This window comes from Bufo gargarizans, chromosome 3, assembly GCF_014858855.1.
Source record: "Bufo gargarizans isolate SCDJY-AF-19 chromosome 3, ASM1485885v1, whole genome shotgun sequence".
NCBI lineage: Eukaryota > Metazoa > Chordata > Amphibia > Anura > Bufonidae > Bufo > Bufo gargarizans.
In genome coordinates, this window is record NC_058082.1 from 373400567 (window position 1) to 373426389 (window position 25823).

The window sequence follows — 25823 nt, forward strand, 5'->3', positions numbered from 1 at the left end:
ATGTGATCTTCTTATCAGTGTCTACAATTGTGAATTATCCCCTCCCTTCTGTGTCATGTGACCAGCAATCAGACTCTCCAAATAACACAGCATCTTAAGTGTGGACAGGAAGTCCATTTCTCTGTGTATTCCTATGGGAGCCTCAATGTCAGACTCATAGAAATGAATACAGAACTAACCGACTTCCTGTCCTGTCTCAGCTGGAGATCAGAGTTAGTCACATGACACAGCTAAACATTAGAAGGGAGGCTATAACTCACAAATATGGCAACTGATGAGAAGCTTACATTCACTACTGATTACATTATGCACCTTTCTAACAGTTCAGAGATTAATATTTTTTTGTGGAGGTTCTACAGGTCTAAGGGCTTGTGCACACAGTCGTGTCTGAATTTTGGTCCTAAATAAATAAATCCACATTAATAGAAATGGCTATTCTTGTGTGCAAACAACAACATGAATAGGACTTGTTCTAATTTTCAAACTGAAACATGGATCTGCAAATAAATGTGGTCATGTGCATGAGGCCAAAAAGATATCCTGTACAGCACCCAGCTCTGGCATGTAAAAGGACTCTGGTGGGTCTAGTTTACCCATTAGGAGCACTTGCTCGGTACTTCAAAGTTGTCTCTTGATGTGGAAGGGCTTTCTTTAAAGGCAAATCTGCTTAAAAGCTTGGCACACTACAGATGACAACTACCAATCAGAAATCTTACTTTGGGTTTTACACTGCTTAGCAATCTCAACTTTTGCTTTTGTTCTTCAAACTGTCGTCGTTTTCTTTCTTCTTCTAACATTTTTTGCTGGTGTTCAAATCTTTTTCTTAAAAAGAGGAAGAAGCCAGAATGATACAAAAACATTAGAATCTTTATTTCAGCTAGCATACATCATTCAGCGTCCTGCTCTATTTTAGCTTCAATGGCAGCTTAAGGCCTCATGCACACAACCGTTTTTTTTTTTAGGTCCGCAAAAACGGGGTCCGTAGGTCCGTGATCCGTGACCGTTTTTTCGTCCGTGGGTCTTCCTTGATTTTTGGAGGATCCACGGACATGAAAAATGAAAAAAAAATCTATGTCAAGTTTGCCATTGAAATGATAGGAAAAAACGGACACGAATCACAGACGCGGATGACAATCTTGTGTGCATCCGTGATTTTTCACGGACCCATTGACTTGAATGGGTCCGTGAACCGTTGGCCGTGAAAAAAATAGGACAGGTCATATTTTTTTCACGGCCAGGAAATGCGGATCATGGATGCGGCTGCCAAACGGTGCATTTTCCGATTTTTCCACAGACCCATTGAAAGTCAATGGGTCCGCGAAAAAATAAAAACGGAAAACGGCACAACTGCCACGGATGCACACAACGGTCGTGTGCATGAGGCCTTAGGTAGCAAGGCAACTCACAGCTCTGAGGATGAAGATGTTCACACTGATTTCCAAATCTGCAAGTCTGGATAAGTCTACACATGCACACAAATGTGGTTTGGTTCTGCATCCGAGCCACATTATTTGGAGGGCTCGGGTGCAGACCCATTCACTTCAATGGGGCCGCAAAATTTGCGGACAGCACTCCGTGTGCTGTCCGCATCCTTTACTCCGTTCTGTAGCCCCACAAAAAAATAGAACATGTCCTATTCTTGTCCGTTTGCGGACAATGATAGGCATTTTTACAATGGATCCGCAAAAAGAACAGATGCCATACGGAAGCCATCAGTTTTTTTTTGCAGATCTGCAATTTGCAGCCTGCAAAACAAATGTTTGTGTGCATGTAGGCTAAAACTGAAGCTGTAAAGGGTGCTGGCACTCCGTGCAGTTCTGACATGCAGCTAGGATGCAGTTTTTTATTGTAGCTGAAATTGATTAAATCATCTCCACTGTGCAGAACACAAGGGTTCAATGAGGCTGCTAAACTGGCTAAATTGAAAACTGCATCTTGAATGCATGTCAGAACTGCACTGTGTTCCAGCACCCTAAAGAGTTCAAGCTAACACCTGGTCAATTGAAGCTGCAGACACACAGGGGAAGATTTACTACTGAAAATGTGCCAGCGCAATTTGTGGCCAAAAAAATTGGGAGTACACACTTTGCACTGCATTTATCAAGTGTTTTTAGACACTTTGTAACCTTCCAACAAGGTGGTATGGCTTAAATTTACCTCCATGTGCAAAAAAAGTCTCCTAATTTTTGTCATTTTTGGAGTAAACCTAACTTATAGGTGGCATAACCATAGTATAAGGATGTAAGAGATTTATCAGCTGGCATCAGCAGATGTGATACTCTGAAAACTAGGGCATGCAAAGACTATGGGGGTCATTTACTAAAGACAAGCACTTCGAATGGCAACTTTAGTAAAATGCTTACTGATGAAAGATGCAACCAATTTATTAATAGGTGCAGGTTTGTATTCAAGGCCGTAGAGCTGATGTGCCTTTACGCTGCAGCAAACCATTATCCTCAGTAGTCATATGCCCCATACTGCCGAGGACAGAACTGCTTTAGCGGTCACATGCAGTAAACCCACAAGTCACTGCTGGTGCCTTGTATATGTTACAGGCAATGTATGAAATCATTATAGTATAGAATGCCTAAAGTATTCAGGCAAAGTATGAAATGCTTAATATTTCACACATTTCCTAGGCATTCTATATAATAGCAAACCGGCAAAGTATAAAACAATCTATCCAAAGATAGTTGTAGTCAGGCAAACTGGCAAAGTAAAAAAAAAATATATAAAAAATACACCTTCTAGAGGTAGTCACACAGTGACAGCACCATAACGTCACCCAGATACAGTGACAGTACCATAAAATCCCCCCAGTATTGGCACAAAGAATTCCCCATACATAAATATAAATGTTATTCCTCCAGCCTTCCTTGTTGCAACAAGTGAGGACAATACTAGTCTCTCTTTTGTTTTTCACTAAAAGTTCTTCCACTATTTTATAACAAGCGTAGTTTATTTTTCATCTCTTTCATGTATTCACATCAATGAAGGCTTCTTAAAGAGCATCCGTCAGCAGCTTTGTACTTATGAAACTGGTTGAACTGCTGCACGTGCACTTGGCATTGTTTTTATTTACATTTTACACAGCATTCCAACTTTTTTGGGAATTGGGATTGTATTATGGAGAGCCCCTGTCAGCATGATCAACCTCATTAAACAAGGCATACTGCCTAAGAGGGTTGATTATGCCGATTAAAACTATACCTTTCTTTTGTCTGTACGTTAAACAAAACTTCAAAGATAAGTGTTTTTATTTATATGCAAATAAGCACATTGGAGCACTGCTTATGTAACATCCCAGTGCTCTGCACACTCCCCAGTCCCATTGATTGACAGAGCTAGAAAACATGCTGAGGGTAGAGTTGTGTCCTAGCATGTACATATCATATGCACTACTTACTATAGGCTTACCATGCTGAAAATAGAGGTTTTCTAGGCTTGTATAGCTAATACATATTAATGTTTTCTTTATAATCATATTGTGCTTGTGAATAAACCAGTATAGAAAAACACTCTTCTGAATGTGATAAGAGTATAGCCAATATATAAGTGGCCAGCCTTGCATATAGATGGTTCAAATCTCAGTAGAAACTTATAGATTTTCTTCTTCAGTTATATCTTTTTTTTATCTCCCTCATTTAACCCCTAATAAAAAAAAGTCTATATTGAGAACCTATGCTTAGAAAGCTAATACATATTGCTGATGTTTTTATAATCATATATCGTGCCTGTGAATAAACCGGTAATGTGTATTAAAGCATAGAAAACCTCTATTCTCAATATAGTAAGGCCATAGCCTATTATTATGCTTAAGGGGGGGGGGGGGGGGACCTAGGACCTCTACATGCAAGGCTGACCACTTATATATTGGCTATAGTTTTAACACATTCAGTAATACATATTCATGTTTTCGTTATAATCATATACTGTGCCTATGAAAAAAAACAGTAACATGTATAAACTTTCTAGGCATAGAAAACCTTTATTCTCAACACAGTAAGATATAGAAATTAGTGTATGTGATTTGTACATGCCAGGACACAGCTCTGCCCTCTGCATGCTGATTTCTAACCCTGTCAAATCAAGGGGAGAGGGGAATGTGCAGAGCACAAGGGTGTTACAAAAGCAGTGCACCAATGAGTTAGCCCCACTCCTTGGTGCTCCAACATTCTCATTTGCATACAAATAAAAATGCAGATATTTCTGCAGCTGTTTAAACACATAGATAAAATAAAGGTATTGTTTTAATCAGCATGATCAACCCTACCAGGCGGTATACCTAGTTTACTAGAGTGGATCATGCTGACAGAGACTCTTGAAGGCATTTAATGGAGTTGGGGCGGATTTTAGGGCAACTTTGACAAACCCTTTAATTTTTTAAGTCTAAAGTGAAACATACAAATGCTATGTGGCTCCTATTATAATCAATAGGAGCTTTGCAACATAGGTTTCCTGTCTGCTAGTTCCTGGGAAACAGAAAGTGTGGCTCATTCCATCCAAAGCGGTAAGAAGTGGTACATTTTCATATAAGACATATAATGGCAACCTGCTGATGGATTACTGGATTGCAAGCACGGTCACTGCTGATGGATTACAGGGTGGTCTTAACCATAAAGATTAGCACTGTATAATGTGACAGAAAAATTATTCAAGCCAGCAAAGGAAGCAATCTGGATAATAACAATACATTAGTGAGTGTCTTGTATTAACTTTCTCTGCATGATAAATGCTATCTGCTGAAGTGAGACCACCCCTTTAACTGAACTTATGGTCTCCACCTTCAACTTTCACATAGACAATGTCATGTTCACTGCACCAGCCAATGACTGGCCTCAGAGGTGATGTGTTTCCAAGTGACATGTCACTGCATGATCAAGTGCCGTTTGGGTACATGTGACAGCTGACGCCAGTACTGGATGCCGTGGAGAATGTGACCCTTTCAGTGAGAAGGTGACAGGCTGGGACCGGAAGTGCTGTGAAGGCAACCTGTAAGCCATGGAGCAGCAGGGAGAAGAGAAGTATACAGTTTGTCACAGGTACTGCTGGGGTGGAAATAAAAAAAATGAACAGAAATTGGCATTTATTTTTTTTTTAAACGGGTTGTGCAGGTAGAATATATCGATGAGATATCAAAACAAAATAGAAGGGTGAGGCGGCACTACAGGTGCATCAGCAAGCTCAGAGACGGGAACCGTGCAGGTCAGTCAAACGGCATCGTTCAGTGGTGCTCTGCTATCAGGTTGAAAGTTCACAGTAATGATGCGATAAATAGAAGGAATAAAGGTAGCGGCACTCACCCGGATGTTGCAAAATAGTAACTTTATTCTTGTGGAATCAGATACAAAGTTCAGCAGGCTGGGGCGGACAGAAGCGTGTCTATGCTGAGTGATCAAACAGGCGACGGACGTTTCGCGCACCTTGCGCTTCCTCTGGCCTATGATCTCATCACGCTACCTGTGCGTTCCTTTATACCAGGTCTCAAGTTGCCTAGGCAACCTTTGACGCTAAGGCATATCAGTAACCAGCTTCCTGAGCAGTGACTGAACCATGTACACGGTATCGGATATAAAATCATCCCTGACATATATCAACTTTACATGCAAAGGCTAATCTAGATGCGTGTCTCCTCATAAATATACACTTAAATCATTGCGGTCGTTTAACCCCAACGGACCCATCGCATTTGTGCGAATGATCCAATCTGCCTCCCTCTGCATAAGGAGGCGATCTCTGTCCCCCCTGCAGGTGGTGCAAATACCTGCTTTAGGGCCGCAAACTTTAAGTATTTAACATTGCTATCATGCAAGTTCACCACGTGTTTAATCAATCTTGGACATCCTTTTCCTGATCTAACAGAATTTATGTGCTCCCTGAACCTTTCATACATAGGGCAAATAGTCTTCCCTATGTAGAAAGATCCACCGGAGCACAGGACCAGGTAAACTACATACTTAGTTTTACACGTGGTGAACTGCATGAGCCTGTGTTCAATGCCTGCAAAGAAGACATACTTGCCTTGTATAACCTGTTTGCAAAATGAGCAATCGCCACATCTGTGGCTCCCTACTGGGGTACATTCAGTGAGCCAATTCTTAGCTTTGGTTTCCCTCAATCTGCTTCTTACTAATTTGTCCCTGATCGTGTGGCACTTCTTAAAAGTGATCAGTGGTTTACTACCTATTACATCTTGTAACCCTTCCTCATTCCTGAGAATCTCCCAATTCTTGAATATGACCTGCTTAATTATGTCTGCCAGAGGGCTAAACTTGAAAGCGAAGGTAAACCTTTCTGTGTTGTTTTTTTGTTTGGCTACCCTTTTTCTCTTTATTTTTAAGTGACTCCTTTTGGGTAAATTGACCTGCTTTTGTCAATGCTGCATCTAGAGCAATCTCTGGGTAACCCCTCGCTATTAGTCTTTCCTTTAGTTCTTGAGCCTGAGCCGTATAAACTGTCCATATGGCACTGCTTGTTTTACACTACGTGAATGATAGCTGTCGTAGTGCAGCAGGGAGTTAGTGGCCGTGGGCTTGCGGTAACCCGTGGTGACTATTACGCCATCTTCTATAGTAACCATGACATCAAGAAATTCTAAAGTTCCACCTCCAAAATTCAAGGTGAACTTCATGTTCATGTCATTATGGCTATTGAGAAAATGCACAAACTCCTCACAAGACTACCTCGTGCTCTGCCACACCATGAAAACATCATCCACGTAGCGCAAAATAATTTTATCTGCTGCAGATATGGGTTAGAAGTGGAGCAGACACAACGGTCTTCAAATACTGACAAAAACAAATTAGCAAAGGTGCAAGACACCGGTGTGCCCATGGCCGTACCATGGATCTGCCTGTACCAGCGCCCCCCAAAAGTAAACTCATTATTACTGAGTACAAAATTGAGTGCCTCCTGGACAAACATGCAATAGATATCACTCTCGTTAGTTTTGCTAAGAACTTTGATGACAGCCTGTACAACTTCCCCATGTGGGATACGGGTGTACAGGCTTTCCACATCAAGTGACACTAAATTAAAATCATCCTGCCACTGCAAGTGATTCAGTGCCTCCAGAAAGGAGTTTGTGTCCTGTAAATAAGTAGGGGCCTGTAACAAGAGTGGTCTAAGCATCCAATCCAGGTATTTAGATAAAGATTCAGTCACTGACCCTATCCCCGCCACAATGGGGCGTCCTGGTGGATGGGTCAGTGACTTGTGAATCTTAGGTAGAAAGTACCAAGTAGGTTTTCTGGGGGACAGTGGCACAAGCCGAAAAGCGTAAAACAAGCAGTGCCATATGGACAGTTTATACGGCTCAGGCTCAAGAACTAAAGGAAAGACTAATAGCGAGGGGTTACCCAGAGATTGCTCTAGATGCAGCATTGACAAAAGCAGGTCAATTTACCCAAAAGGAGTCACTTAAAAATAAAGAGAAAAAGGGTAGCCAAACAAAAAAACAACACAGAAAGGTTTACCTTCGCTTTCAAGTTTAGCCCTCTGGCAGACATAATTAAGCAGATCATATTCAAGAATTGGGAGATTCTCAGGAATGAGGAAGGGTTACAAGATGTAATAGGTAGTAAACCACTGATCACTTTTAAGAAGTGCCACACGATCAGGGACAAATTAGTAAGAAGCAGATTGAGGGAAACCAAAGCTAAGAATTGGCTCACTGAATGTACCCCAGTAGGGAGCCACAGATGTGGCGATTGCTCATTTTGCAAACAGGTTATACAAGGCAAGTATGTCTTCTTTGCAGGCATTGAACACAGGCTCATGCAGTTCACCACGTGTAAAACTAAGTATGTAGTTTACCTGGTCCTGTGCTCCGGTGGATCTTTCTACATAGGGAAGACTATTTGCCCTATGTATGAAAGGTTCAGGGAGCACATAAATTCTGTTAGATCAGGAAAAGGATGTCCAAGATTGATTAAACACGTGGTGAACTTGCATGATAGCAATGTTAAATACTTAAAGTTTGTGGCCCTAAAGCAGGTATTTGCACCACCTGGAGGGGGGAAAGAGATCGCCTCCTTATGCAGAGGGAGGCAGATTGGATCATTCGCACAAATGCGATGGGACTGTTGGGGTTAAACGACCGCAATGATTTAAGTGCATATTTATGAGGCGACACGCATCTAGATTAGCCTTTGCATGTAAAGTTGATAGATGTCAGGGATGATTTTATATCCGATACCGTGTACATGGTTCAGTCACTGCTCAGGAAGCTGGTTACTGATATGCCTTAGCGTCAAAGGTTGCCTAGGCAACTTGAGACCTGGTATAAAGGAACGCACAGGTAGCGTGATGAGATCATAGGCCAGAGGAAGCGCAAGGTGCGCGAAACGTCCGTCGCCTGTTTGATCACTCAGCATAGACACGCTTCTGTCCGCCCCAGCCTGCTGAACTTTGTATCTGATTCCACAAGAATAAAGTTACTATTTTGCAACATCCGGGTGAGTGCCGCTACCTTTATTCCTTCTATTTATCGTATCAGATCGATGAAATATCCTCAGAATAGGTCATCAATATTTAATCTGCGTCGGTCCGACACTCAGAACTGCCTCCTCTTCTTTACACTACATGTTGTCTCCCTTGCAGCAGCTGCGTACTGTAATTAGAAGTACTTGCTCCATTCAAGTGACTGGAGCAATTACTTGTAATCACTATGCACTTCCAGGAAGATGAGCATTGTAATGAAGAGAAAATAGCGGTCGCATGGATCAGTGTGGGTACTGGGTGTCGGACCCCTGCAGATCAGATATTAATGATCTAGTGGGAAGGAACTGTTCTTTACTCATAACTGTCTGCTTATCTGTGAATGGAAAGAGGTGCATTTACAAGCAACAATCACCTCCACTGTACAGGGACGAGCAATGGCTACTGCAATCAGTTGGCCTCGTACAGAGTCACTATTTCTGGGAAGCAGACTGCTAGTTACACAGCACGATCTGCTGCTCAGAAATGATTTAGAAAAGGAACCAGCCTTTTTCTCACTCACCAATTGGGTGATCTGCGGCATCTTCACTTATAAACTGATAGTATCCCTTTGAAGGGGTTTTAGATTATATTGATGACCTATCCTTAGGTCTGACGCTCCACCGCTCAGCATCAGAACTGCAGCTCCGTACTGGATACTCAGAGTGTTGGATACTGCAGCGTTGCTACCATTCACTTCAGTGGGAGCAATGTTGCAGTTACCAGCTCTGTCCGCTACACACAATTAGATGGAGCTACAGGTCTGGCTTAGACAGACAGACAGGAGACAGATAGACACAAACAAACTTACTGTTGTTCTTCAACAAATTGCTTCTGCATGTCTGGAGTGTAAGCTGGACCCGGAGGACCCATTCCTAAAAATCCAGCCTGTCCTACAAATGTCATTGAAGTAGGCTGCATTGGACCCAATGGTAATCGACCCTGGTTAAAAAGAAAAAAATGAAAAAGTAGGATTGTTTTACTTTAATAGGTAAAATTACAAACTTTTTTCTCCATCTTTTGTTTATTCAAAAATAATAAATATAATCTCTCAAGGTAAGGGTACATTCACACGACTGTGTAATCCTTAACGTTTTGCGGACCGCAAATAACGGAACAATGTTTCCGCATCTTGCCGACAAATGACTTCCGTTTGTGTTCGGTATGTCTTCAGTTTTTTACGGTCCGCAAAAAATGGAAGGAAAAAAAAAGAGAAAAAAAAAAATCATTAAGGCCTTCAAAAATACAGAAACGGATCCACAAAAAACGGATGACCTACGGAAACCATTCCGTAGGTCATCCGCAATTTACGGATCTATTGACTTGAATGGGGCTGCGGACAGATCTGAGCGGACAATAGTAGGACAAGCTTCATATTTTTGCGGACTAGAAATGCGGAAACACGGATGCAGACAACATACTAAATGTTGTCCGCACATTTTATTCACCCATAGAAATGAATGGATCCGCATCTATTCCGCAAAATGCGGATGAAATTATACAGTCGTGTGAATGTACCCTAATACCTAAAACCCACCCACTTCCCTCACCAGGCTGCAGGAGGAAAAAATAAAATAAAATAAATAACACATTAAGACAATAAACAGAAATATTTTTTCCAAAGCTCCCAAAAATTACTAATATCTTTCTCCTTACCCCTCGGCGTATCTGATAGCATATAGCAAGCTTTCTATATGATGTTTCCACTGCTGCACCACTGGACATTGACAGACCTACAGTTTAGCATTTTAATTCTATGGGCTAAAACCAGGCCTCTAAGAGCCATCAACTCATTGATTTTTGTCCCCTAGAATACAGTTTATACAGTTTACTGGATCCCTTGGGATCTTATCATTGAACACAACTTCTAGTCTTTGAAGTTCATTCCCCAATAGGGGTGCAGCTTAGGACGCCTTCAAATCATATTAGTTAAAGGGGTTCTCTGGGAATTAACCACTTGAACCCCCCTAGCTGAAACACCCTTAATGACCAGGCAACTTTTTACACTTCTGCACTACACTACTTTCACTGTTTATTGCTCGGTCATGCAACTTACCACCCAAATGAATTTTACCTCCTTTTCTTCTCACTAATAGAGCTTTCATTTGGTGGTATTTCATTGCTGCTGACATTTTTACTTTTTTTGTTATTAATCGAAAGTTAACAATTTTTTGGCAAAAAAAAATGTCATTTTTCACTTTCAGTTGTAAAATTTTGCAAAAAAACCGACATCCATATATAAAGTTTTCGCAAAATTTATTGTTCTACATGTCTTTGATAAAAAAAAATTTAGGGTAAAAAAAAATGGTTTGGATAAAAGTTATAGCGTTTACAAACTATATTACAAAAATGTGAATTTCCGCTTTTTGAAGCAACTCTGACTTTCTGAGCACCTGTCATGTTTCCTGAGGTTCTACAATGCCCAGACAGTACAAACACTCCACAAATGACCCCATTTCGGAAAGTAGACACCCTAAGGCAGTGATGGTGAACCTCTTAGAGACCGAGTGCCCAAACTGCAACCCAAAACCCACTTATTTATCGCAAAGTGCCAACACAGCAATTTAACCTGAACACCAATATCATATATCTTCCATGTACTTTATCATTTAGCTATAAAAACCTGCCTACATTCAATGTGCTGCCTGTGCTGTTCATAGCATGTCCTGCACTATTGAATGGCAGGCAAATTCTAAGGCATATTGGTACACCATAGACTTTCTCTAGGGTGCGGGTGCCCACAGAGAGGGCTCTGAGTGCCGCCTCTGGCACCCGTGCCATAGGTTTGCCATCACTGCCCTAAGGTATTCACTGATGGGCATAGTGAGTTCATAGAACTTTTGATTTTTTGTCACAAGTTAGCGGAAAATGATGATTTCTTTTTTTCTTACAAAGTCTCATATTCCACTAACTTGTGACAAAAAATAAAAACTTCCATGAACTCACTATGCCCATCACAAAATACCTTGGGGTGTCTTCTTTCCAAAATGGGGTCACTTGTGGGGTAGTTATACTGCCCTGGCATTTTAGGGGCCCAAATGCGTGAGAAGTAGTTTGAAATCAAAATCTGTAAAAAAAAAAATTTGTGAAATCCGAAAGGTGCTCGTTGGAATGTGTGCCCCTTTGCCCACCTAGGCTGACAAAAAAAGTGTCACACATCTGGTATTGCCGTACTCAGGAGAAGTTGGGCAATGTGTTTTGGGGTGTCATTTTACATATACCCATGCTGGGTGAGATACATATCTTGGTCAAATGCCAACTTTGTATAAAAAAATGGGGAATGTTGTCTTTTGCCAAGATATTTATCTCACCCAGCATGGGTATATGTAAAATGACACCCCAAAACACATTGCCCAACTTCTCCTGAGTACGGCGATACCAGATGTGTGACACTTTTCTGCAGCCTAGGTGGGCAAAGGGGCACACATTCCAAAGAGCACCTTTAGGATATCACCTGCCATTTTTTACAGATTTTGATTTCAAACTACTTCGCACACATTAGGGCCCCTTAATTGCCAGGGCAGTATAACTACCCCACAAGTGACCCCATTTTGGAAAGAAGACACCCCAAGGTATTCCGTGAGGGGCAAGGCGAGTTCCTAGAATTTTTTATTTTTTGTCACAAGTTAGTGGAATATGAGACTTTGTTAGAAAGAAAAATCATCATTTTCCGCTAACTTGTGACAAAAAATAAAAAATTCTAGGAACTCGCCGTGCCCCTCACAGAATACCTTGGGGTGTCTTCTTTCCAAAATAGGGTCACTTGTGGGGTAGTATTACTGCCCTGGCAATTTAGGGGCCCTAATGTGTGCGAAGTAGTTTGAAATCAAAATGTGTAAAAAATTACCTGTGAAATCCTAAAGGTGCTCTTTGGAATGTGTGCCCCTTTGCCCACCTAGGCGGCAAAAAACTGTCACACATGTGGTATCGCCGTACTCGGGAGAAGTTGGGGAATGTGTTTTGGGGTGTCATTTTACATATACCCATGCTGGGTGAGAGAAATATCTTGGCAAAAGACAACTTTTCCCATTTTTTTTTATACAAAGTTGCCATTTGACCAAGATATTTATCTCACCCAGCATGGGTATATGTAAAATGACACACCAAAACACATTCCCCAACTTCTCCTGAGTACAGCGATGCCACATGTGTGACACTTTTTTGGAGCCTAGATGCGCAAAGGGGCCCAAATTCCTTCTAGGAGGGCATTTTTAGACATTTGGATCCCAGACTTCTTCTCACGCTTTCGGGCCCCTAAAATGCCAGGGCAGTATAAATACCCCACATGTGACCCCATTTTGGAAAGAAGACACCCCAAGGTATTCAATGAGGGGCATGGCGAGTTCATAGATTTTTTTTTTTTTTTTGGCACAAGTTAGCGGAAATTGATTTTTTTTTGTATTTTCTCACAAAGTCTCCCTTTCCGCTAACTTGGGACAAAAATTTCAATCTTTCATGGACTCAATATGCCCCTCACGGAATACCTTGGGGTGTCTTCTTTCCGAAATGGGGTCACATGTAGGGTATTTATACTGCCCTGGCATTTTAGGGGCCCTAAAGTGTGAGAAGAAGTCTGGAATATAAATGTCTAACAAAATTTACGCATTTGGATTCCGTGAGGGGTATGGTGAGTTTATGTGAGATTTAATTTTTTTGACACAAGTTAGTGGAATATAAGACTTTGTAAAAAAAACAATTTCCACTAACTTGGGCCAAAAAAATGTCTGAATGGAGCCTTACAGGGGGGTGATCAATGACAGGGGGGTGATCACCCATATAGACTCCCTGATCACCCCCCTGTAAGGCTCCATTCAGACGTCCGTATGATTTTTACGGATCCACGGATACATGGATCGGATCCGCAAAACACATAGGGACGTCTGAATGGAGCCTTACAGGGGGGTGATCAATGACAGGGGGTGATTAGGGAGTGTATATGAGGTGATCACCCCCCTGTCATTTTGATAACCCCCTGTAAGGCTCCATTCAGACGTCCGTATGTGTTTTGCGGATCCGATCCATGTATCCGTGGATCCGTAAAAATCATACGGACATCTGAATGGAGCCTTACAGGGGGGTGATCAATGACAGGGGGGTGAGTGATCAATGACAGGGGGGTGATCAGGGAGTGTATATGAGGTGATCACCCCCCGTCATTGATCACCCTCCTGTAAGGCTCCATTCAGACGTTTGTATGTGTTTTGCGGATCCGATCCATGTATCCGTGGATCCGTAAAAATCATACGGACGTCTGAATGGAGCCTTACAGGGGGGTGATCAATCACAGGGGGGTGATCAGGGGTTCATAAGGGGTTAATAAGTGACAGGGGGGGGTGTAGTGTAGTGGTGTTTGGTGCTACTTTACACAGCTACCTGTGTCCTCTGGTGGTCGATCCAAACAAAAGGGACCACCAGAGGACCAGGTAGCAGGTATATTAGACGCTGTTATCAAAACAGCGTCTAATATACCTGTTAAGGGTTAAAAAAAAAAAACGCATCTCCAGTCTGCCAGCGAACGATCACCGCTGGCAGGCTGGAGATCCACTCGCTTACCTTCCGATCCTGTGTGCGCGCGTTCACAGGAAATCTCGCGTCTCGCGAGATGAAGCGTATATGTGTTATTGTGCGCAGCGCTGCCGCCTCCGGAACGCGATCCTGCGTTAGGCGGTCCGGAGGCGGTTAAGAAAATACTTAAATATTACTTTATGATATATATCTTCCCAAATACCTTTCATGAGTTATAATGCCTAGTTTTGTCTAGGAAGCAATCAATCATTAGGAGAAATAAAATGGCTGCCATCCTATTACTACACACAAAATCTGTCCTACTCATACAGAAAAGCCTCATGCACATCTCCGTGGAACACGGATTGCGAGATACCGGCCTGGATTCCTGCTGAGTGCAGCCTTGAGTAATTTCCAGCAGACTGTGCCTCTCTGGTGCAGCCTGGTGATCAATGTCAGAGTACCATTGACATTAAAATGCAATGCACTATAGGGATAATGCATTTTAAAATCTATCAAAAAGCTGTCTGCTATAGTCACCTTGTGGGACTATTAAGTGGTGAAAAAAACTTTAAAAGGAAACAAACAAAAAAAGTCATTTATTTGGTATCACTGTAATCGTACTGACCCAGAGAATAAAGATATTATGTTATTTATACCAAAAAATTAATGCCGTAAAATTTTGTACAGCACACATCATGCAGATCCCAAACCACAGAGACTCCACAGTTACACTGTGAAATGGAGGATAGTCTACACCCAGCTGAGACTGCTGGCTAGGTTATCCCTAACCAAAACCCGGCCTGGAACGTGGGGAACAGCCACCCACCCTGCACTTTGGCTGCTCCCAGTAAGAGCCGGATCGGCTTTACAGCCACACTAAATAACCAATAGTGTCAGGCAGCACTAGCTCCCGCTGACAATTCAAATTACCGACTCTTAACTCACCGAGGCCAGGAACCTCGGTAACACATATCTTCCGTCAATGACGGCCCCTTGCGCCTTCCTACATACCTCCCCCCTTTGTTCAACCCTGAGGGGGTGAACACCCGCCAGACAGTGTACCCGGTACAGGGCATCTGCATTTCCCTATAACCTGCCTGCCATATGTTCCATGGAAAACTTAATGTTCTGTAGAGACAAAAAAACACCTGGTGACCCGAGCACTCCTCTCTTTGGCTTGGCTCGGCTCATCCACTTGAGAGGGGAGTGGTCGGTCACCAGACGGAACTTTCTCCCCAACAGAAAATAGCGCAGAGACTCGAGTGCCCACTTAATGGCCAGGCACTCTCTTCCCTACTATACCGTACCTAGTCTCGGCTGGGCTGGGGTAAGTTTGTGGCTCAGGAAAACAACGGGATGTTCCTCCTCATTGATGTCCTGAGAGAGTACAGCTCAGTGGCCTACTTCAGAGGCATCGGTCTGTACCACAAACTTCCTCTTGAAGTCCGGCGTCACCAATACCGGGGATCCACACAGGGCAGACTTCAAAGCTGAGAAAGCCTTTTCCGCCTGCATATTCCACTGAACCATCACTGACTTGCATCCCTTCAAAAGGCCTGTCAATGGTGCAGCGACTGCAGCAAAATTGGGGACAAACCTAATATAGTACCCCATCATACCCAGGAACGACTTTACTTGCTGAGTAGTGACAGGCCAGGGCCAATTCTGAATTGCCTCAATTTTGTTTACCTGGGGTTTAATATTTCTGCGCCCAATTATATACCCCAGGTACTTGGTCTCTTCTAACCCTATTGCGCACTTTTTTAGGTTAGCGGTTAAGCCAGCCTTCCTAAGGGAGTCCACTACAGCCTGTACTATAGGTAGGTGACTTTCCCAGTCGGTGCTGTGGATAACGATATCGTCCAGGTACGCCGAAGCCTTACGACGATGTGGATGGAGTACAATGTTCATTAGCCTTTGAAACGTGGCGGGAGCGCCATGTAGACCAAAGGGTAATACCTTGTACTGATACAGCCCCTCTTGTGTGATGAAAGCCATTTTTCCTTGGCAGCCTCCTTCAAGGGTACCTACCACTACCCTTTGGCGAGTTCCAACACAGAAAAATCCCGGGCTTGGCCTAACTTCTCAATAAGCTCATCCACTCGGAGCATGGGATATGCGTCAAACTTGGACAACTCATTCAGTTTGCGGAAGTCGTTACAGAACCGCAATGTCCCATCTGGCTTGGGTATTAAGACTTTTCGACTAGCCCATTCACTTTTTGACTCCTCGATGACACCTAGCTGTAGCATTAGCTGCACTTCCTCCGCGATGGCTTGTCGCCGAGCCTCAGGTACCCGGTACTGCGCCTGTGCGGGTTTTCTGTCCGCAGACAGGAAGGAGGACGGGGCATTTCTATAAGGTAGACTATGACGTGGGGAGGGGGCGGAACCGGGCTGTGGGAGGTTATTTGATGATCAGGAGGCGTTCTTGGGCACTGCAGGGGGGGCGTCACTGGGGACCGGAGAGTGAAAAAAACGCCCCTCTGGGCACCTTGGACCCTACTTAGCATAACATAAAAATCGCTTTTATATCAAAACTACAAAACGAAATAAAGTAAAAAGAAGACTGCTGGAAATAAGGTACTTTAGTCAACATAGCGATGGTGCCAGCCTAAAATGGTAAAAGCAGGTGACAGATTCCCTTTAACTCCTTAGCTATGAGTTTGGCTGATGTATGGCGCACTGCCTCCGGGGACCGATTGGCGTAGTTGAGGATGACCAAGATGTGTTGGTGCCCTCTAGCGGACTTCGGTACTGGGCCTATGAGATCCATAGCCTATTGAAGGAGTATGCGCCTGTTTCCATTGTCGGGCGATGACATTACGAGCAGCGGACAGAATATGAGCCACCACCCAGCGCACCTGCGGTCAGTGAAGTCAGTGGCCTGGTGAATCAGGGTTTCCACTTTATGCGAAAATATACGAGTATATGGGCACACCCACCCAGCAGAGGGGTCCTTATGCTTCCGCATTTCCTCCAACAAAGAGGTGCGTAACCCGACGAGCAATGAGCTAACCTATGCTCAAAATAATTTTAAACATTTAGAGCATTTGAAGGACCAGTACATTGCGGCCTACCATTGAGCATCAGTAAACCTGACGTTTAGCTCTTGTTCCCACCTGATCATGTATGGCTGTTTAACACCCGCTTGTCTTAAGAAAAGCCCCAAATACAAAGATGATAGCCTAAGGCGGCATGGTGTGGTAGCTGAAAAGTATGCTTGACAGATATTAGTGCTAGAGTGAGAGTTGGGTTGCGAGAGGCTTTTTAGCAGGTGTCTGATTCTGAGAAATTTGTAAAATTGAGAGTGCAGTAGAGAGTAGGTAGAGTGTAAAGACTGAAAGTCTACCAGGGATGAGCCTGAGTATAAGCAGCTGAGATGGTGTATCCCGCTATTGGACCACACTGAGGTCCAGCTCCGGAGTATGAAATACTAGTGAAATTAGGGGAATTTTTTCCCTTGGGATGCTGAATAGCTTTAGAGCATCCGTGAGATGTGACCAGATAAATAGCGTTGCTTGTATTGTAGACAAAGGAACATTAAAACAAAATCGTTTCAAGCTGTAAGCAGCTAGGAGAGCAGGCAGGGACTGCTGTCTAGTGTGTGTCTCTTCTATTTGCAACCATTTTTGAAGCGCGGACGGGTACCACCATTCCAGCGCTTGTTCTGTCAGATTAGCTAGATAGTATTTGCAGAGGGAGGGGACCCCCAAGCCGCCCAATTTAATAGAGGGGTAAAGGGAAGCTTTTGTCATTCTGGGGCGCTTGTTTTGCCAAATAAACTTGGAAAGGTCCGTTTGGAGTTGAGTGATGAGTTTTTTAGGTATTTGTAGAGGGAGACACCTGAAAAAAAATAACACTTTTGGCAAGGAAAGCATTTCAGCTGCATTAATACGCGCCATCCAAGAGAGCAGAACTTGTGCCATATGGGAATAATCAGCCTGCAGCTCTGCCCGCAGGTTTTTGAAGTTAATGGAAATTGTTTACGCTACACTATGGGCAAGTTCCACCCCTAGGTATGTAACAGACCTATCCTCCCATTGAAAAGGACATTTTAGCCTGCCCACGGTACCTCCTGGAATAAATAAATCCAGAACTTTAGTTTTAGTGATATCGAGCTTATAGTACGAGCATTTTTAAAACTTGTTCAGTACGCGTGTGAGAGCAGCTAAAGAACTTTCTGGGTTTGTTAAGGTCAGTAATACATCGTCAGCATATAATCCGATCACATGGGACGTCTTGCCTATTTTAATTCCCTCAATTTGGGGACAGGTTCTAATTGTGGCCGCCAGAGGCTCCATTATCAGTGCAAATATTAGCGGCGACAACGGACACCCCTGCCGTGTTCCATTAGAGATACTTAACGAGTCGGACATAAAACCAGGAGGCTAGTACTTTGGCGGTACCGAATGACTGGAGCGTCTGGCCAGGAACCCCCAATGCACCCTATCAAAGGCATTTTCTGCGTCTAGGGAAATTAGCATTGTGGGGTTGCTGGATTTTGCTGCTAGCTGTGCGAGATTGAGCATGTGCCTAGTACCATCTCTGCACTGTCTCCCCGGAACCAAACCGACTTGATCTAGATCCACAAGGGATGGGAGATATTTATTGATGCGGGTCTCTCCCAATTATTAACTCATACGGTAACTTAGTGGCGACGGCCACCTCATGCGTCCACCATTGACAGAGAGACCAGGGTGGTGGGATAGTCCTTTAAAGAGGACCTTTCACCGATCCTGACATTGTGAACTAAGTATACAGACACAGAGAGCGGCGCCCAGGGATCTCACTGCACTTACTATTATCCCTGGGCGCCGCTCCGTTCTCCCGCTATGCCCTCCGGTATCTTCGGTCACTAAGTTATAGTAGGCGGAGATTTCGGTCACTAAATTATAGTAGGCGGAGTCTGCCCTTGTTCTGCTGTAGCGCTGGCCAATCGCATCGCAGAGCTCACAGCCTGGGAGGTTATTTTCTCCGGAGGGCACAGCGGGAGAACGGAGCGGCGCCCAGGGATAATAGTAAGTGCAGTGCGATCCCCGGGCTCCGCTCTCCATGTCTGTACACTTAGTTCACAATGTCGGGATCGGTGAAAGGTCCTCTTTAAGTCCCCATGAATGCAGACAACTCCAACTTTTCGGCCAGTATACTTGGCGGGCCGCACCAAGGCAGCTCTTACCAGGGACACCAGACTCCCTGAATCCAGCAGTGCCACCGTCAGGGTGTCCCCCACTTCTACCTGGCACAGGTGGCAATTGTCTATAGTCTCGGAGGTACCTGTGGCGCACAACTTCCTTGCATACAAGGAGTGGGGGTAGCTATAGTTAGTATCCATGGGTTCACCCCGATGGGGACAGTCAGTTCTTATGTGTCCTGGCTCGTGACACCGCCAGCAGACAACCGGGGCTGCGTCTGCAGGGGGTAAGTCCCAGGCTGGTTTGGCTGGCACCAGCCGCCGGGTTTGGAGTGGAGATTCCCGGGGTTTGACTGGCCCCCTCCCAAAAGAACTCCCCTGCAGATTTCTGGTGGCCTCGTAGCGCTCCACCAGGTCGACCATCTCCAAGGCATCCAGAGACACCTGGCCGATCCAGTGCTGGAGAGGGTACATTTAAGCCCTCCAAAACACATCCGCCAACAGCCGATCCAACATAGCAGTGGGAGTCAATGTCAGGCTGCAGCCATTTTTTGCAATCGGTGCAGCAGATCATAATATTGTGGTCTGGTGGGTTCAACCGGGTTAAATTCCCACTGATGCACCCGCTGGGCCCGGACCAACACATTCACCCCAAGTCTCTCCAGGATCTCACCTTTTACTGTCGGGTAGTTGGCTGCTTGATCATCGGGAAGATCAAAATAATACTTGCTGGGGACCAGACGCCAGGAACGGAGCGACGACCTCAGCCCACTGGTCTCGGGGGAAACCATTTCCTCACGGCCACCTTTTCAAAGACCGCCAGATAGGTCTCAACGTCATCCGATAGGGTCATCTTAGGAATCACCACGTGGACAGCTTTCTGGCCATCGTGGATGTTCTGGGACGCTCCTGCCGCTTGCAATGCCATTACATGTTGTAATAACAGCTGGTTTGTTTCCTGCTGCTGGTTAGCCGCCACAAGGGATTTCACAAACGCCTCCATTTTGTCAGGGGCCTCGGGTCGCAACCTTGCCGGCTTAATATACGACATCCACTTGTGCACGGGAAAACAAAAATGTTTTGTTTGGCCTTCAGACCTGTCTCACTGCATCCAACACCAAATGTGGGGATTCGCTCTGGTAGGCAGATTAGCGGACGCAGTACAGAGGCAAAAACAAAGTCTTTGACTTAAACAGTGCAGTGTTTATTCACACATAAACAAAAATGACAGTTTGTCGTCTTGGTGTTCATTCACACCATGACAAGTCCACAGAACAAAAAGCACTCACCTTATCAGCGGTTTTGGCAGTAGCAGTCCCCAACAGGTTTTAGGGCCTGCTTCCCACCAATGCGGCTCTCAGCCCTTTAGTACGGCACACATCATGCAGATCCCAAACCACAGAGACTCCACAGCTACACTGTGAAATGGAGGATAATCCACACCCAGCTGAGACTGCCGGCTGGGTTATCCCTAACTAAAACCCGGCCTAGAACGTGGGGAACAGCCACCCATCCTGCACTTTGGCTGCTGTCAGTAAGAGCTGGCCTGGATCGGCCTTCCAACCACACTAAATAACCATTAGTGTCAGTCAGCACTAGCTGCCGCTGACACTTAAAATTACCGGCCCTTACCTCACCGGGGCCAGGAACCTCGGTGACACATATGTTTCGTCAATGACGGCCCCTTGCGCTTTCCTACACCATCTAAACCAAAAATTTGTAATGCTCAGCAATTTGTCATATCACAGGTATACAAAAGTGCACAAAAAGAAATGTATAGGATAAGAAAAACTAATTTACCTGCATAGCCATGGCTCTTTGGGGAATCTGAGGGCTGTATCCAACGGCCATAATATTTTGCACATTTGGTTGCATTACAGGTACCATAGGAAATGGAGCAGCTTGCTGTTGAACAGGCATCAAACCTTAAGAAATGCAATATATAATTACCATTAAATGAGTACAAGGATGTGAAAAAAATATATTAAAACGAATTTTCCGACTATAAAAATTTAAAGGGAACCTGTTATCAACTTTATGTTCCCTTTACTGGTTTCAGCACTCTGCATTTTTTAAAAAGCAACAAAACAGCAATGCGTAAACCCATCCTAGACGGTGGGTAGATGTTTTGTAGCATTTTAAGTGTAACTGCCATTTCACTACCAAAAATGAAATCCCTAACATATGTGATGTTGAAGGGAAGATATTCATGAAGCTGCATTTTTCAGCTAATTTTACCTTTCTGATGTCTGTATTCAGCCCTTAGCAACCATGTTTCTCTGTGCCTGTATTTGAGCAACTTCCTAAGATGGCCTCTGCTGCTCTTCCTATGATGATCGTTGCCCTTCCTTGAGGCCATCCTGTATTTCCCTCACTTCCCATAAGCCCTTGCTCTCCTCACATGAACTAGCAGAACCAATCAGAATGCAGATAACTTCACACAGTACCCAGAGCAGTGTGTATCCTCACATACAGCTAACCAGAGATAAGCCCCGCACTTACATTAAATCAATAAGCATTTCTTTTAACCTCTTAACAGCTAGCTGTCCATCATTCTCTTCCAGACTGACAGGGAGGGGGAGAGCTACTTTAGCTGCTTATATCTCCGGTTTGGTACATCTAGAAATATGGGCTTTGTATTGTCTGAAAGCTGACATTCCAAGCTTTAAGACAATACCAGAATGGGGGGACCTGTGCAGCGCTTAGACTAGGCCGCTGTAAAAAAGCAGCAGCCCAGCCTAAGGCCCTTAGTGACCGCCGTAAAAAAGATGTATCTATGGGTGGTCACTAAGGGGTTAAAACAGACGTCAGGAAAGGTTACAGGTACTCTTTAAAAGAATTGTCTCATGAAGGAATGGAAGCCAGCAGAATCTGTTATCGCCTGGAAAAGATACAGGGGAAGATATCAGTGCTAGAAATCAGGATGCTGTGAATGAAGCTGAAAGTGAAAGTAAAAGCAGATTTTACCCACGATTATTCCCGACTCTATTTCTAACAGTGATTTCTCCTCTGTTGCTTGGACTAGAGCTGCCATTCTGGTCTTGTATGAAAGCCTGAACTGTCAGCTTTCAAACCAGACCAGTGGCATATAGCTGCCACCATTGAGAAGACCCCCACCCCTCCACTTTCTGCCTTAGCCCAGCTCAGGCTGTCAGGGCTGAGCTCCTCCTCCCAGAGCTTATCCATCTCTTGTTATAATACTGAGAAGACAGACTGCACATGGCAACCCTGTGAGATGAGAGCTGCTGAATAGGCAAGTAGCATGCATTTGTGGGAGTTATTAGCAGGTAAAACTGAAAATGATCAAATTTTAAAGCACAAAAGCACTTATACAGCAGGGTGTACTATACCATTAAGGGATAAGAAATGAAACGGCATTTACACTTTAATTGAAGCATATTCACATAACAATGAAAAATTGAACAGAACAACTGAAGTTTATTGGTGGCAGTGGGTAGTTCCGATCGGGAGTCCCAGCAGTGTAATGTTGGGGCTCCGATCGGTTACCATGGCAGTCAGGAGTCACGCTACTGAAGTCCAGGCTGCTATGGTATGTTAGTGAGCAGCATTATACTCACGTGCGCCATGGCCGCCAGACGCTCCTTCTTCTCATAGGTCTGTGCGGCGTATTGCTAATGCTATAAGCATTAGCAATGCGCCGCACAGACAGAAGAAGGAGCGACCAGCGGCCACAGCGCACGTGAGTATAATGCTGCTCACTAACATACCATGGCAGCCAGGACTTCAGTAGCGTGACTCCTGGCTGCCATGGTAACCGATCGGAGCCCCAGCATTACACTGCTGGGACTCCGATCGGAACTGCCCACTGCCAGACATCGTTGTGAAGGCCTTCACTCTGCTGGACTCCGCCTCAATCTATCGTGGTGACACAGCGGTCTTGCTCTGTAATATCTCGGTGGATGTCCCGCCACCATCTCCATGTCGCGGTCAGCTGGTGGGTGGAGCTGATTGGTAAGTAGCCACATGAGAGACCTGCCCCTCAGCGTTCAGTCATAGGGGCCAGGATATGGCCGGCACATTCACTGGTGGCGCAGTGGCCACAGTCCCTCCCCTCCTCCTCCTACTCTGTTCCTATTGGAGGCCAGCGGCAGCCGCACACAGTGGGGAGGGAGGGACTCTCGCCTTCTCCACTGTGCCGGCTTAGAAGAACATGGTGTGCGCCGAAAGCGCAATCATATCGCGGTCTGGCAATATAGGCGATATGCACAAAATCCATATCACCTATATCGCCCACCCCTAATTCAGACATCATTTTTTTTGCACAGTTTGTGGGTCCGTGTTGTTAGCACAGATGCATGCTCTATTTTTTCCATGTTCTCGGATCCATCACGCCCATTATAGTCTATAGGTCTTTGAAAACCATCCGTGTTTCACAGATCATTAGGATGAGATGCTGTCACGGCCTATGGTGTACACTGTGACACTGTTGCCACACTTGCGGTTTCCCGTGGCAACGTGTTGCTGTGAGCATGCAATGGCAGTGTCTTGGCCTTCTGGGTGATTGCCGTGACATAGTTGCCATGCTTGTTGTTGCCGGTGGTAACGTGTGGTTTGGCATGCTTGTGCGTGCACTTCCCCTTCAAGTGGCTTCCTTCCTCTGTCTGGTGTTGGAAGGGTTAACTCCCTTCCTAGTGTTCTGTGAACACTGGGTTGTGTGTTTGTGGGTGTGGCTGCTTGGGCTATTCAGTCTCTGCTGGAAGCCTGTAGCCGAGTGTTCCTCCAGGCTTGATGTGTGCTGGTGGTTCACTGCTCCTGGCTTTACCATCTTTCCAGTGAGGGCCACCCTTGTGGTCATAGATGTTCTTATGGTGTCTCACGTTTATTGCAGCTATGGTGTCCTGGGTTCCTGTGTGGGTTGTTGTGTGTGCTGTGTCCTTTAATGTTGGTGGGGACATCAGGACTTGTGCACGGGTTCCAGTCAGTGTGTCTGTGGCAGGTAAGTGTGTTATTGGTTTCGCTTACCTGCCATCTCCTTTAGCTGTATGTGTTTCCCTTTCCCTGCTTCTAGGCCTTTAGAGACTCCTGTTCCTCCATGTTGTGGATGAACAGGTTGTCTCTGCCCTCTCCTTGCAGCCTGGCCTCAGAGACTCCTGTTCCTCCGTGTTGTGGATGAACAGGTTGTCTCTCCCCTCTCCTTGCAGCCTGGCCTCAGAGACTCCTGTTCCTCCGTGTTGTGGATGAACAGGTCGTCTCTCCCCTGCTCCTAAGTGAGGGATTTCCAGGACGACTTAGGATATTAGGTATCCAGGGTATGAGCCGTCCCACAATCAGGGTCCGCTCATACGGTTAGGAGTTAGGGAGAGGATTAGGGATGCAATAGGAGGTGACCTGCTCCCTGATCCCGGCGTCCTGGCCTAGTTGCAACCATTGTCCTGCTTACATTGTATGGTGGGGGGTTTCCCCCACTCCCCGCCATGACAGATGCTTTGAAAATTGTTCAGCTGTTCAGTGGCAGTAAAACACGGATGGCAAACAGACAGCAAAAAACGGGCTCACAGACCCAACACTGATTCTTCACGAACGCATCACTGACCACCTTCTCACGGATTTGAGAACGGACACGGGTGTGTGAATGAAGCTTTATTTACACAGTCAGTGATTTTGAGCCAAAACCAGCAACTCTATAAAAATATCACATGACCTATACCCTCAAATGAATGTTGTAAAAAAAAAAAAAAAATTTTTATAAAATCTGTGCCCAGAAAAAGTGTAATATTTAACGATCAGAAAATCATATGTATCCAAAAACGGTACTGATAAAAACATTAACTCTTCCTTCAAAAAATGAATTCCTACACAAGGTGATTGGCAGAAAAATAAAAAATAAATATGGCTTTCAGAAAATGCAGATGCAAAAATTGTGCAAAACTGGAAGAAATAAAAAAATAGACATATTAGGTATGGCTAAATTTTTAACAACCAGCTCTATAAAAATATCACAAGATCTATCTTTTTTTCTGTAAACTGAAGAATCAGGTTAATAAATATTTTGTGTTTTGCTGTTAAACCTTGCTGCCTTACAGAAAAAAATAATATTAAAATGGAAAATCAGCTAAAAGAAGTGAAATGTTTCCTCTATTTTACTTTAATCCTTGTAGAGCACCTACAGGGTTAACTAAGTTTGTAAATACTATTTAAATAACTAGAGGGATGTAGTTTCTAAAATGGGGTCATTTATGGGTGGTTTCTATTATGTAAGCACAAAGTGACTTCATAAATTAATTGGTCCTAAAAAAACTGATTTTAAAAATTGCATCTAAAAATTGTACTCCATGGTGGCGTGGCTTGCTAGGCATGTGAGCGGACGTGAGCTCCGGAGCTCCTGCACTACCCCGATCATTTATCCGCTTAAAATAGCTTAAAAAAAGCCTAAATACCTGGGAAACAGCGCTCAGAACACCAGCCGTTTTTTTCCAGAGGGGATTCCGCCACTTACAAGTGATCTTAAACAGCTGCTATGTCTAAACGGGGGGCCGGGAAAGGAGCCGGCAATTCCTCACAAGATGGCGCCGGGACCGCCACACAGAAGCGCAGAGACCGAGTGTCCGATTTGCAGCAGACGGTGGCTGAGAGACTGAGCCAGTTTGCGCGCACACTGGAGCTTCTCAGAGAGAGATGCGCCTCCGGTACCGATCGCAGTGAGTCCTCCTTGACTGGAGCGGGACGGGAGTCTGAGGGGAAAG

The 25823-nt window shown here is 44.6% G+C and overlaps 1 protein-coding gene across 4 annotated transcripts in view; it reads right to left on the reverse strand.

Moving 5' to 3' along the window:
- SYNRG (synergin gamma) overlaps window positions 1-25823 on the reverse strand; it is a 208515-nt gene that overhangs the window by 147801 nt on the left and 34891 nt on the right. For 3 of the 4 annotated variants that reach the window (XM_044288118.1, XM_044288119.1, XM_044288117.1), the window contains exons 3-5: window positions 20920-21044; window positions 9290-9420; window positions 717-822 (exon numbers count right to left, since the gene is read on the reverse strand). In XM_044288118.1, coding sequence (XP_044144053.1) covers window positions 717-822; window positions 9290-9420; window positions 20920-21044 — 362 coding nt within the window. Of the gene's footprint in view, window positions 1-716; window positions 823-9285; window positions 9424-20919; window positions 21045-25823 lie in introns of those variants that run through there. The other variant, XM_044288120.1, reaches the window with a different exon arrangement.